The sequence below is a fragment of the Leucopleurus acutus genome (genome assembly GCF_964270905.1).
Source record: "Leucopleurus acutus genome assembly, chromosome: 17".
NCBI lineage: Eukaryota > Metazoa > Chordata > Mammalia > Artiodactyla > Delphinidae > Leucopleurus > Leucopleurus acutus.
The window spans coordinates 55,841,902-55,854,994 of NC_139159.1; the positions used below are offsets into that span (position 1 = coordinate 55,841,902).

Below are 13,093 nucleotides of genomic sequence, written 5' to 3' on the forward strand. Positions count from 1 at the left end.
TGGTATGTTGGAAGCTGATAGAATGAAAATAATCAAGCTGGTGATTGGGGATTGGGCAGGCAAATCAGAAGACTTAAAGTGGGCAAAATGGTCCTGACACAGAGCAGGTATAATTAACTGTACCCCATGAAAAAGAGGCAATCCAAAAAGAAATATTTCATATATCAGGTTCTATCCCTTATGCCCCTCCCACTTGACATTTGGTGGTCCTCCTCCCCACTCCACCCAAGCCTTGGGCAGAGAACAGGACTGCAAATTGCACACTGCCAAGAGTGGTCCCCAAGCAAGACCCCAAATTATTGGCACTTATGATCCCCAATTGTGGGATTACTACTCAACAACTAAAGATGAGTTTTATTTTTATTTTATTATTTTTTTTTGCGTTACGCGGGCCTCTCACTGTTGTGGCCTCTCCCGTTGCGGAGCACAGGCTCCGGACGCGCAGGCTCAGCGGCCATGGCTCACGGGTCTAGCCGCTCCGCGGCATGTGGGATCTTCCCGGACAGGGGCACGAACCCGTGTCCCCTGCATCGGGCAGGCAGACTCTCAACCACTGCGCCACCAGGGAAGCCCTAAAGATGATTTTTAAGTATTCTTTTATAGGTATTTTTAAAGTAAATTTTAGGTTTGCAGTCTTTAGCAAGCTTTCTGTTTGTTTTGTTGTTGCGCTGGAAAACAAGTATTCACTATTTGTTTCTGGAAAAATATGTACCTTTTGTTTCATTTGCAAATGGAAAATTTAATAAAGAAAACTGAGGAATAATTTAAAAAGAAAAGGAAGAAAAGACCATAGGGATATAATAAATAACTTGAAGCAAAGATACACATCACTAAGGAAAAGCATTTTGAAAACATGCTCATATCAAGATGTAAACTAGCCTGGATTTTTGATTTTGGGAATCAAAAAAAAATTCTAGAAATTTTGAATTATTGGAATTTAGGCATTTGAAGAGTTTAAGGGCTAGAACAGGTGTTTAAGGGACTGTGGAGGGTCAAGTGGACTTAGGGAGCTGTAGTTACTGGGAATGATTTAGTAGTAATGTAGTACTAGTAGCAGGCAGTAACAGCTCTTATTTAAGAATGCTTGCTATGCACCAGGGTCTGCCCTAAGAGCTTTGTAAGCATTGGCCATGAAGTAGGCACTATTATGGCCACTTTACTGATGAGGAAACTGAAGTTTAGGGATATAATAACTTATCCAAGGTTACACAGAATAATTCCAGAGCAAAGTAATAAACATTCTTTTTCTTCCCCTCCTGAGGATAACAAGTTAAATTATTAATAGAAATGTGGTATAGACTGGGGTGGGGGGAGGGGGTGGAGGTACTGGAAATTTAAGTGGGTAGGTAAGTGCTGGTCAGGGTGACAGAACGAAGGTAGTTGTAGCCAAAAAAGAGGTTAAAAAAAAAAAAGGCTGGTTGAGGAACAATTTGCATGAACAGCTTTCAGTCTTTGACCAACATAAACTTCTAACCTCCCTCACCAGTCACTTTACAACAGTGAAGCAGATACTTTTCTGAGGGCCCCTTACCAACAATAGCAAAGGCTCCTAGCCTTTTAACAGCATACAGGATGAAAAGAAACAAAAAACAATCAGGCTTCAAAGACAGAACCATAGAAAAAGAACACCTTAATTTGGAAGAGTGGCTAGCTCGGTAAGCCAGGAACAAATGCAGGGACATGGTGAAGTAACACTTTTTAACTTCCAGTTAAAGGAAATTCAATCAAAAATTACCAGCAGGAGCCTAAATTCTGAATTAAACTCAGCGCTTCGCACCCCTAAAGTTGTGGAATGATTGAGATCTGGCCAGATCCATCATTTTGAGACAGCTACGGCTCCCTCATTTTTTGCAATCTAAACACGTATTTCTCTTGGTCCCATCTGGTAGGGGGATTCTGTGGATTTAAGGAAAGGGGGCATGGTTGGAGCGGAGGCACTGTGTATAGAAACTAGAGCAACACGGGACGAGCCCAGACACTCAGCAAAAAAACAGCCTATATAGCCAGCAACGGTCACAAAAATCCTACTCCTGACCAAGCCGAGGCAGCTGCCACGCCGGCCTCCGCCACTCACCCCGCCCCCCAACGCTCATTGGCTCTCAGCCCCGACGCCGGACCCGCAGCCTCTCGCCTATTGGGCCAGACAGGACCTGGGGCGGGGTGCGGAAACAAGAGTTTGGGACTACTGAGAGCTGCCTTCGAGGGCTAAGGAGAGGCAGGAGGTGGGACTGGGGGAGGGTTTCCCGACGAGGGGGCGACTATGGCAGCTGCGCGGCGGCAGCGGCGGCTGAGACGGAGCGCGCGCCCGGCTTTGAATGAGCGGGGCTGGGACTGAACCGGCGGAGCGCAAGCTCGAGGAAGCGACCGGCAGCGCGCGTGCGCGCGCCCTCTGTGCGCGCGCAGCCCGCGGCAGCTCGGAGCCTCCGCCGGGCGGGCGGGGAGGGGGAGGGGCAGGTGAGTGTGTGCGGCTCGCGCGCCCTCGAGGGGCTTCCCTCCCCCACCCCCATCCCGATCCGGACCCGGGTCTTGGCGGGGGGGTGTCCTCTGCCCTTCCCCAGTTAGCCCTCCTCTCTGCCCCGCACTTTCCGCCCTCCCACCTTCCTTTTCGGCCCTCCACCCGGTTTCCTCCCACCGAGGCCGACTGCTACTCTATGGTACTGTTTCCGGGTCAGGCTGACCTCTGGGGTGAGGGAACCGCGACCCGGAGCGGGCCCCGGGCGTGTAGCCCTCACCATGCGGGCTCACGCGTGGGAAACCGTGCTGCGGGGCTCCAACCGGAATTCCCGGGTCCCCAGATTCGTCCCCCACAGGGAAATTTGCCCGTTCTTCCTGCCCTTCCTCTACAGGCCTTGCTCCTTACCAAGCAGATTTTTCTAAAATCCAAGTCCCAGTCCACTTGGCACCCACTTGGAGCAATTGAGAGCGTTTTCACCAAACGCCGTACATATGGCGTCGGATTGTGCAACCTGAAAACGCTCCTGTTGTTTTTCGCATCTGTACAGTGGGTATGATTTTTTTTTATCATACAATTTCAAGTGGGTAATCTGAAGTTAAAACATTTTAGTTATGAAACTCGTTCCTTTTGAGCCTTTCAGGAGACTTTACTCTGCCTTTGTAAGAGCCTCAGTGGTATTTGAGGGCCTGACTTTGAGTTGCCTTAGATGGTCCAGTGTTCGCCCGCTCTCACGTTCTACTTCTAGTTCCCCTTCTCTTGCCGCTACCGAACTTTGGTTTTTCAAATTTAAGTGAGGTCAGCTGGTTTTATTTTTGGAGCCTTGTGATATACCTTAACCTACTTCAGACATTTACAAACTTAATTTGAGGATATTCTGTACTGTACTAGATTATATGATGTTTCAAATTTTGGTATTAAAAACATTCAAAAATATAGTTTTAGAAATACAGCAATTAGTGACTTGTTTAGTGTGTACCAACATAGATTGTGGCTTGGCTTATTTAACAATTTGTGAGATAGTGACTCTACTGAAAAGATCTCGCCAGCAGTTTACATGGAATTACAGGGAGGAAGAATACATTTAATCTTTCAGTTTCTAATGCATTTTTTTTTAATTGTAGGTGAATCTTTTTCACTTGACACAGCCAAGCTGTCACTCCTGTTGACTTCCTAGAGATGTCATTTGTCCAAAAGCGCTGAGGGTAGGTTGCTTTATGGTTCTGAACCTTATTTCGGCTATATCTCAAGTTTTTGTATTTTTGTAGTAACTTTTAAGGAAACTTTAACTTTAAAATTAGATTATATTAGCATATTTCAGTTCTAGAAAGTATTTCGACAGAGTAAAAATGCAAGTAGCTTAAGATGTGTACTTCTCAGATTGGTGATCTAGAGAGCGTTTCAAACATCAACTGAGGCAATGAGTGTAAGATTTAAGAAGAGGTTTCTTAAATGGGATGTGGTGTGGGAAGAGCCTGGGCTTTGGGGTCAGTCTCTTTAACTTCTGGGTGAGTGAATGTGAACTTCACTAGCAGTTGAGCCTCATCTGTTAAATGGGAATAGTGAAACTCACCTTTGTTTGTCTCTAGAATTCCAGTGAGGCCATAGAAGGTACATTGTCTAGAACTATATCGAGTGCTCAAGGAATGATAATTTCCCTTCGTTCAACAAATATTTGAGTACCTACAATGTGCTTAGCATTGGCTAAGACCTAGAAATACCAACTGAGCAAGACTGGTGGGGCCCTGCCTCCCTAGTTTCTTCCATTGTCACTGGCTTGTGACAGTTGAGCAGCGTACACAGGGTTTCTGTGTACTGGGTCAGTAGTGTTTCCCATCACCCGGGGTAGTATCTGTTACATAGTAGGTGCTAAATATACATGTGTGTGATACACACACACACACACACACACACACACACACACACACACACACACACACACAGAAATGAATTGGAACATTAAGTAAATATGGGTCCCAAAGAACTGATTCCTGCCTTCAAGTCAGTGTAATTGATACAATCAAAAGTGTTGCTTGATGGTTAACATGATTGCATTTTCCCCCATTTCAGTTGCAATTGGTTGGAAAATTTATCTTGGAAATTATAATACCATCACTGAATTACTAAAAATGTTTATTATTAGTGAGGTATTCTTGGCTTTTGAATTAAATAGACCTAGATTTGAATCTAGATCATTGGGTGTGGGAACATGGAAACATGAGCTTACTCTCTGCTTCAATTCTATGAAAAGAGAGCAATAATATCTATCTCATAAGATGGTTTTATGGTGAGATAATACTTAAGTAGTGCTTGGCACATAGTAGCTAGTCAGTGAATATTAGTTTTTCTCTTTTATTAATCACAAAAGCAACTTTTCCACAGAATGAGGATATTCTTAATTGCTAGGGAGAGAATTCTCTTCTGGTGTCAATAATAGCCCCACTTTCTGATTTACTATTGGAACAAAACTTTACATTTTATTTCTAGTTACCATTAAAGTCATTCAATTTGACAAATACTTATTGAACAATGACACACAGCAATATTTGTGGCAGAGCGATGACCGTTGTTACCAAGCCTTTATATGAAACTTATTCTCAACTCTTCATTCATGTAAATCCTGAGACCGACTCTTTTCCCCAGTCCTTAAATATTAAATGTCTTCTCCCTTCAAAACATCCTGATAGAGTATCTCCTCAACTCTTTCCCCTTTTCTCCCTAATGCCACATGCTCTACGGTCTCTTTTCTAGCTCTTTTTTTGTTTATAATTTTTCTGAAAATTTAGGCTAAATCTTCATTTAGGGAAGTTTGCTTTCTTTTGGTTGAGAGTTTTATTTTTGACAAATTAGCTTTAAAATGAAGCTTTTGTTCATCACCTTAATTGTTCACATCATTCTGCTCGTACTGAAGCAATCAAACCTTTCTTTCACGTCTTATTTTGCAAGTAGTAACCGGAGGTAACAGATGAATAAGATCCTCATGGGAAGGATTGTACAGGATGAATACAGTATATAGAAATAACTGTGGTACAAAATAGAAAATATAGGTGCAGTAAGAGAAAAATCCTGCAATTAAAAAGACTTTGCAATAGTTCAGCAAGAAATAATAAAGGCTTATGCTAGGGAGATTGCAGTGGAAATAGGGAAGAATATGGATAGTATTAGGAAATGGAATTAGGTCTTTTTGGCAGTTTGCATGTAAGGGGATAAGAGAAAGGAGGAGTCAAAAACGTTGCATTTTTTGAATCCTTTTAAATTGCTGTTTGGGGATGTTTTTGACAGAAATATTTTAGTTACTTGAACAGTGAAATTGTTAATATTTTCTTCGTTCAGTTTATTTTAGAGTCACGTTCTTTTCATCCTCTCAGTAGGCCAACTCCAGGCATAGGTATTCAGAAAATCATTCAACGCATATGGCGATACAACTTGCACATGTACAAAATGCATGAGCATTGCTAAGGGAGCCTTTTGGAACTCTTCTTACTGAAAAGAGTCTACTTGCCCTTTACACCCTTCTAACCCTAGAAGTAGAAAGTGTTTTGCCTTTCTTTAGAAGGGATTGGCAATAGTGGCTCTACAGAGCAGTTTAGGATCAGGTACTGCAAGAGTTAACTGCATTTTCCTTGCTTTCTGGTTTTGTTTCGCTTTTATTATTTTTGTTTTGTTTTGAACTTTCATATCAAGGTATAGTACACAAGCAGTGTATACAGTAAAATAAACTGGTGTTGCCACCACTCAAATTGAGATACAGACCTTAGTTCCCTCATGCTTCTATACCAGCCCCCCAATCAGAGGTGAACACCATCTTTTATTATGTAATTTTTAACCAGTCAGTGTAATATCTTACTAGTTGAGAAAATTATTACATGCTCTTTTCAAGACTTTAGGAGGTTATTGCTCATATCTAGTAATTGAAAGCAAAGCAGTGCTCTCTCCTTTTATCCACCTGAAATACTTTTTAAAATAGCATATTAGTACAGTGATGGTATATTTATCCAGTGAGATTTAAATATTTATGTTATATTTTAAATTTCATTGCTTATCTTATATCCATATAAGATAATATTAAAATAAAAGTCAGCATCTCAGTTTTGCGTAGATGGAACATACAGCTATCTTTTTAATTTGGCTCCATGATCATTATTACTTAAGTTACATTTTATTCCCTTTTAAGTAAATATGTATAGAACTGAAATCCAAATATACTGTTGATGTTTTCTTATTTTGGAAAAAAATATTAAATTATGTTTTCTTTTTTTGTTTTATGGAATCACTCTACTCCAAATATTGGTGTTAACCGACTATGATTGCTTGGAAACTTTCTACTGATGGCCTAGGAGTAGGATAAGTTTTAGTTGTGACTTTGTTATTGGTTTTTGCCTCACCTTGAACAGAAAAGTTAACTTCAGTGTATCTTAAGTCTGCTGGTTGAGAAAGCTAAGAAGTTGGATGATACATTGATATATTCAAATTACCCCAACATAAGAATCATGATTCTAAATGCTTACTCAGTAATTTTCCTCCTTTGACAGATGAAAGGCAAGGAAAAGCTAAAACATAAAATTCCATTGTCAGAAACATCATTCCTCTGTGTGTGTGTGTGTGTGTGTGTGTGTGTGGTGTGTGTGTGTGTGTGTATACATACCTGTAATTTCTTGTGACTTGATTTAACATGTGATCTACTCTACCTCTATACTGGAAAAATAGCCATCTCTCATGAATTAACAAATTTTAGTTTCCTTTTACCTCTTGTGTATTTATTTTGAGTCTCTGAATGAGGAAACTTATGGTTACTTAATATATTTAACTCTAACTTATGCCAAAACTCATTTTAAGAAATATTTAAATTAATGATTGTTAGGATAATATGTGTAGTACCTATATGGTATAGGTGACTAAAATGTGTAAAGAAATATTTGGAAATAATGACCATGTTTAAAAGGCTAGCAAAATGATACCTGTTTTGCCATTTTTGAGAATTTTTTTTGTCCTGTTGTTGCCACGGCTTTAACTAGTTCCCAGTTCCTTAGCATTTCTTTTATATAAATCATATCTTTTGATTTAATCATAGGGAGGCAGTATGAGTGTGATCTTTTAGGACTCAATCATTAGACTACCTGGGTTCAGATTCCACTTTTGTAACTTAACAGCTCTGTGTCTTCGGGCAGCTTACTTAACTACTCTGTGCCTTGGTTTCCCTATCTAAAATAGGAATAAAATAGTACTTACCTCCAGTCCTTCATAGGGTTGTTCTGAGCATTAAACGAGTTATTACATGTAAAGCACTAAGAAAGCTTGTATTAGAGTAAGAGTTAGCTATTATGGTATGTTGAAATGCTGCTGTGAAATCAGAGTTCCATTCCTAGAGAAATTCTGTAATATGTTTCTTGTCACTAATTGACTTAGTTTCCTACTGAAAATTGGCTCTCCATAGTTGCAACTAATCAATATAAAATAATGGTCTTAATGACTTCTTTTAAGATTCTAATCAGAATCTGAAAACTCATGACATAACACTGTTTTTTTAATGTCTTATTAGATTGTTTTTACTAGATTTTTGAGCTACAGTTGACACAAAATGAACTGCACATTTTTTAAATGTAAAATTTTATCAGTTTTGATTAATATATACACTCCTGTGAAACCATCACCACAATCAAAATAGTAAGTTTATCCAGTACCTCCAGTACTCATGCTCCTTTGTACTCCATCCTTCCCACCCCTTCCTGCCCCATCTCAAGGCACCACTGATCTATTTTCTGTCACTAGAGATTTGTTTGTATTTTCTAGAGCTTTTTTTTTTAATAAATGGGATCATATAGTATATGTTCTTTTTTTGTCTGGCTTCTTTTCATTCAGCTTAATTATTTTGAGATATATCCATGCTATTGCTTGCAGTAGTAGTTCATTCTTCTTTATTGTTGAGTAGTGTTCTATTATATGTATATACCACAATTTGTTTATCCATTCACCTGTTGATGTACATTTGGGTTGTTTCCAGTTTGGAGCTATTAAAAATAAAGCTGCTGGGCTTCCCTGCTGGCGCAGTGGTTGAGAGTCCGCCTGCCGATGCAGGGGATACGGGTTCGTGCCCCTGTCCGGGAAGATCCCACATGCCGCGGAGCGGCCAGGCCCGTGAGCCATGGCCGCTGAGCCTGCGCGTCCGGAGCCTGTGCTCCGCAGCAGGAGGGGCCACGACAGTGAGAGGCCCACGTACCGCAAAAATAAAAAAAAATTTAAAAATAAAATAAAGCTGCTATTCAAAAACAACACGTTTTTGAATGGGTGTATGGTTTCATTTATCTTGGGTGAATTCCTAAGAGTAGAATGGTTGGGTCATATGCTGCATGTTGGTTTAACTTTGTAAGAAACTGCCAACTGTTTTCCAAAATGGCTGTATCATTTTACCTTCCCACTGCCAGTGTATGAGAGTTATGGTTGCTTCACATCCTTGACAGTACTTGGTATTTTTAATGTGAGCCATTTTAACATGTGTGTAATGGTTTTTAAGTGTTTTTCTTTTTAACATCTTTATTGGAGTATAATTGTTTTACAGTGTTGTGTTAGTTTCTGCTGTATAACAAAGTGAAAAAAAAAATGGAATGCTTCACGAATTTGCATGTCACCTTTGCGCAGGGACCATGCTAATCTCTGTATCGTTCCAATTTTAGTATATGTGCTGCCAAAGCGAGCACTAAGTGTTGTTTTAATTTGCATTTCTCTGATGATTAATGATGTTGACCATTATTTCAATGTACTTATTTACCATTGTATATCTTCTTTGGTGAAGTGTCTATTCACACCTTTTGCCCATTTTTTAAAAATTAAGTTGTTTTCTTACTGAGTTTTGAGAGGTTCTTATGTATTCCAGATATAAGTTCTTTATCAGATATATGCTTTGCAAAGATTTTCTTCCAGTCTGTGGCTTGTCTTTTTATTCCCTTAACAGTGTTTTTGAATTGTAGAAGTTTTAAATTTTGATGAAGCCCTGTTTATCCTTTTTTTTTTATGGATTGTGCTTTTGGTGTTGTATCTAAAAAGATATTTGCCTAACCCAGGTCACAAAGATTTTGTCCAATTTTATTTTTCTAGAAGTTTTGTAGTTTTAGTTTTTGTTTTTTTTGTCTGCGTTGGGTCTTCATTGCTGCTCATAGCTTTCTCTAAGTGCAGCAAGCGAGGGCTGCTCTTCTTTGTGGTGCTTAAGCTTCTCATTGTGGTGGCTTCTCTTGTTGCACAGCACAGGCTCTAGGTGCGTGGGCTTCAGTAGTTGTGGCATACAGGCTCCGTAGTTGTGGCTTGCAGGCTCTAGAGCACAGTCTCAGTAGTTGTGGTGCATGGGCTTAAGTTGCTCTGTGGCATGTGGGAGCTTCCCGGACCAGGGCTCGAACCCATGTCCCCTTCATTGGCAGGCAGATTCTTAACCACTGTGCCACCAGGGAAGTCCTAGTTTTAGGTTTTATATTTATATCTGTGGTCCATTTTGAGTACTTTTTGTAAATGGTGTGAAATATGGATTGAAGGTTTTTGGGTTTTGGTGGCTTTTTTTGGCATATGGGTATCCAGTTTTTCCAGCACTATTAGTCAGAAAGACTGTCCCTTCTCCACTGAATGGCCTTCACATGTTCATAAATTTCAGTTGTTCATATTTTGTGGGTCTATTTCTATACCTTCCATTCTGTTCCATTGATCTATTTATCAGTCTTGACTCCAGTACTACATCATTTTGATTACTGTAGCTTTATAATGAATCTTGAAATCAGGTAGTTATTAGCCCTTCTGCTTTGATTTTTTTTCAACATTGTTTTGACCATTATAGGTCCTTTACGTTTCTATATGAATTTTAGAATTAGCTTATCAAATTTTAGAGAAAAAAGCTTGCTGAGATTTTGATTGGGATTTCACTGAATCTGTAGTTCAATTTAGGGAGATTTGATATCTTAACAGTATCAAGTCTTTGAGCCATGAAAGATCTTTAAGTTAATAAGGGTCTTTTAATTTCTCTCATCAATGTTTTATAGTTTCTGATACGTAAGTCTTTCATTAGATTTCTCCCTAAGTACTTTATATTTTCTGTACTCATAATTTTTAAAAATTTTAGTTTGTGATCATTTGTTGCTAACATAAAAATACAGTTGATTATAGATTCCATTGAATTTTCTACATAGACTATAGATACAGTTTTACTTCTTCCTTTCCAGTCTGAATGCCTTTTATTTCCTTTTCTTGCTTGATTGCACTGGCCAGAACCTCTGCTACGGTGTTAAGCAGAAGTGACAAAAGCAGATGTGCTTACGTTGTTCATAATCTTAGGTGGGAAGTGTCCAGTTTTTCACCATTAAGTCTCATGTTACTATGGGTTTTTCATAGATGTCCTTGGTCAGGTTGAGAAAGTTCCCTTCTATTTCTAGTTGGTTGTTTTTAAGGAGTTTTGTGTCTGTTCATAAGATACTGGTCTCTAGTTTTCTTTTCTGATAATGTCTTTGGTCTAGATTAGTGTCAGTGTAATGGTAGCCTCAAAGAGTGAGTTGATAAAAAATCCCTCTCCTTCAGTTTTCTGGCACTGTGTGTAGAATTGGTATTACTTCTTAAGTATTTGATAGAATTCATTCATGAAGCCATCTGGGCTTGGGGGATTTTTAACTACAAATTCAATTTCTTTAATAAATACAGAGATTTTCAGGTTATCTGTTTTTTCTTGCTGTGCTTTCATAACTTGTTTCTTTCAAGGAATTTGTCCATTTCATCTTGTCAAATATAGGCATAAAGTTATAATACTTTCTCAATATACTCTTCATATTTGTAGACTCTCTAGTAATGTCACCTCTCTTTTATGATATTGGCATAATTTGTTATTAGGGACATGTGTTTTGGGTTCTTATGTACTTTTGATTAACTGACCCCTTTATCACTATGAAATGAACATTTTTATGTCTGCTAATATTACTTTCGCTAAAAATCTACTCTCTGACATTGAAATAGTCAATTTAACTTTCTTTCAATTAGTGTTAGCATGGTATATTTTTCCGTCATCCTTTTGCTTTTAACCTATTTGTGTTTTTATACTTAAAGTACATTTTTTGCATCCTATCTAACAATCTCTGGCTTTAAATTTGCATTTAACGAGATTATTGCTCCAGTTGGGTTTAATTCTATCCTCTTGCTATTTGTTGTTCCATCTAATATTTGTTCCCCTTTACCTTGTTTTCTACTACCTTTTCTATTGAGTATTTTCTATCTTCTCTGTTGGCTTATTAGCTATAACTGGACTTTACCCCTCAGAGAATATGATTTAATTGATTTACTAGGGGTGGGCCCAGTTATCATTATTTCTTTAAATATGTGTGAACTACTGGACTAGATGATCTCTATAGTTCACTTCCAGTTTATTAGCTATGTGCCCATAAGTTATTTGACCTGTCTTAATTTCCTCATCTACAAAATGGGTATGATAAAATGTATCTATCTAGAAGTTAAAAGTTTTATATATTTTGAATAGTATTAATATGTTCATATGATTCAAATTTCAAAAGGTACAGAAGACTCAGTTTATACTGTTTTATACTTTTTTGATTTTTCATTTTTTAATAGAAAAATTATAAATAAGTTGTAAATAGATGATTTAAGTACAATTTTAAAAAACATTCTGAGAGTAGTTTGAAAAGGTTTTTTTTCCTCCCAACTATTCAAAACTCTTCAAAACTTTCTTGTCAATATGACTTACATTTTAATTTTTAAATTTACTGTGTTATATTTGTACTTTCTAAAGGAAAGTAAAAAATATGTCTGATTTTTACAGTTCATAGTAGGACTTTTCAGGTTGACTTCAGAACATGAGTATAGCTTATGAAATCACCTTAATGCATTTATTTTTGTGCTCTTTTCCACAGGTTTTGATTCCCACCATGGCTATCACACAGTTTCGGTTATTTAAAGTTTGTACCTGCCTAGCAACAGTATTCTCATTCCTAAAGAGATTAATATGCAGGTAAAGAAATTTTATGTTCAAATTGACCTGGTTATCTTCTTGCTGATTTTAGATACCTTCATAACTACAAAAAGGCAGGACATGCTATATTTAAGCTAAATATCTTGATTGCAATATTCATTTATTAATCTCTAGTATTTTTTACATTTTTTTCAGATTTTTATATATTTTTTCAGATCTAGAAAGTAGAGGTTCAGTTCTTTTCTTTCAAATTCTTACCTCTTCCATTAAAATAACATTCTTAGTACTATAGAATTTCAGCGATAAACAAACTAACTTTCATTGTTGTAATCATCAGAAAGTTTTTATATACATAATTGTTTTATTATCAGGATATTTTAAGATGGTTAGGTGGAATTAGGCATAGGTATTTCTTTTTTTTTTTTTTAATTTATTTTTGGCTGCATTGGGTCTTTGTTGCTGTGTGCAGGCTTTCTCCAGTTGCGGCGAGCGGGGACTACTCTTCTTTGTGGTGCACAGGCCACTCATTGCAGTGGCCTCTCCCGTTGCAGAGCACAGGCTCTAGGCACGCGGGCTTCAGTAGTTGTGGCTTGCAGGTTCTAGAGCGCAGGCTCAGTAGTTGTGGCACACGGACTTAATTGCTCTGCGGCATGTGGGATCCTCCGGAACCAGGGCTCAAGCCCCTGTCCCCTGCA

At 38.3% G+C, this 13,093-nt stretch overlaps 1 protein-coding gene across 1 annotated transcript in view; it reads left to right on the forward strand.

Annotated features, from left to right (window-relative positions):
• The first annotated feature begins 2,730 nt into the window (after positions 1-2,730).
• EBAG9 (estrogen receptor binding site associated antigen 9) overlaps positions 2,731-13,093 on the forward strand; it is a 31,056-nt gene continuing 20,693 nt past the window's right edge. The window contains exons 1-3 of the mRNA XM_082858322.1: positions 2,731-3,005; positions 3,577-3,657; positions 12,340-12,437. Of these exons, the coding sequence (XP_082714448.1) occupies positions 12,355-12,437 (83 nt within the window). The 5' untranslated portion in view covers positions 2,731-3,005; positions 3,577-3,657; positions 12,340-12,354. The remainder of the gene's footprint in view (positions 3,006-3,576; positions 3,658-12,339; positions 12,438-13,093) is intronic.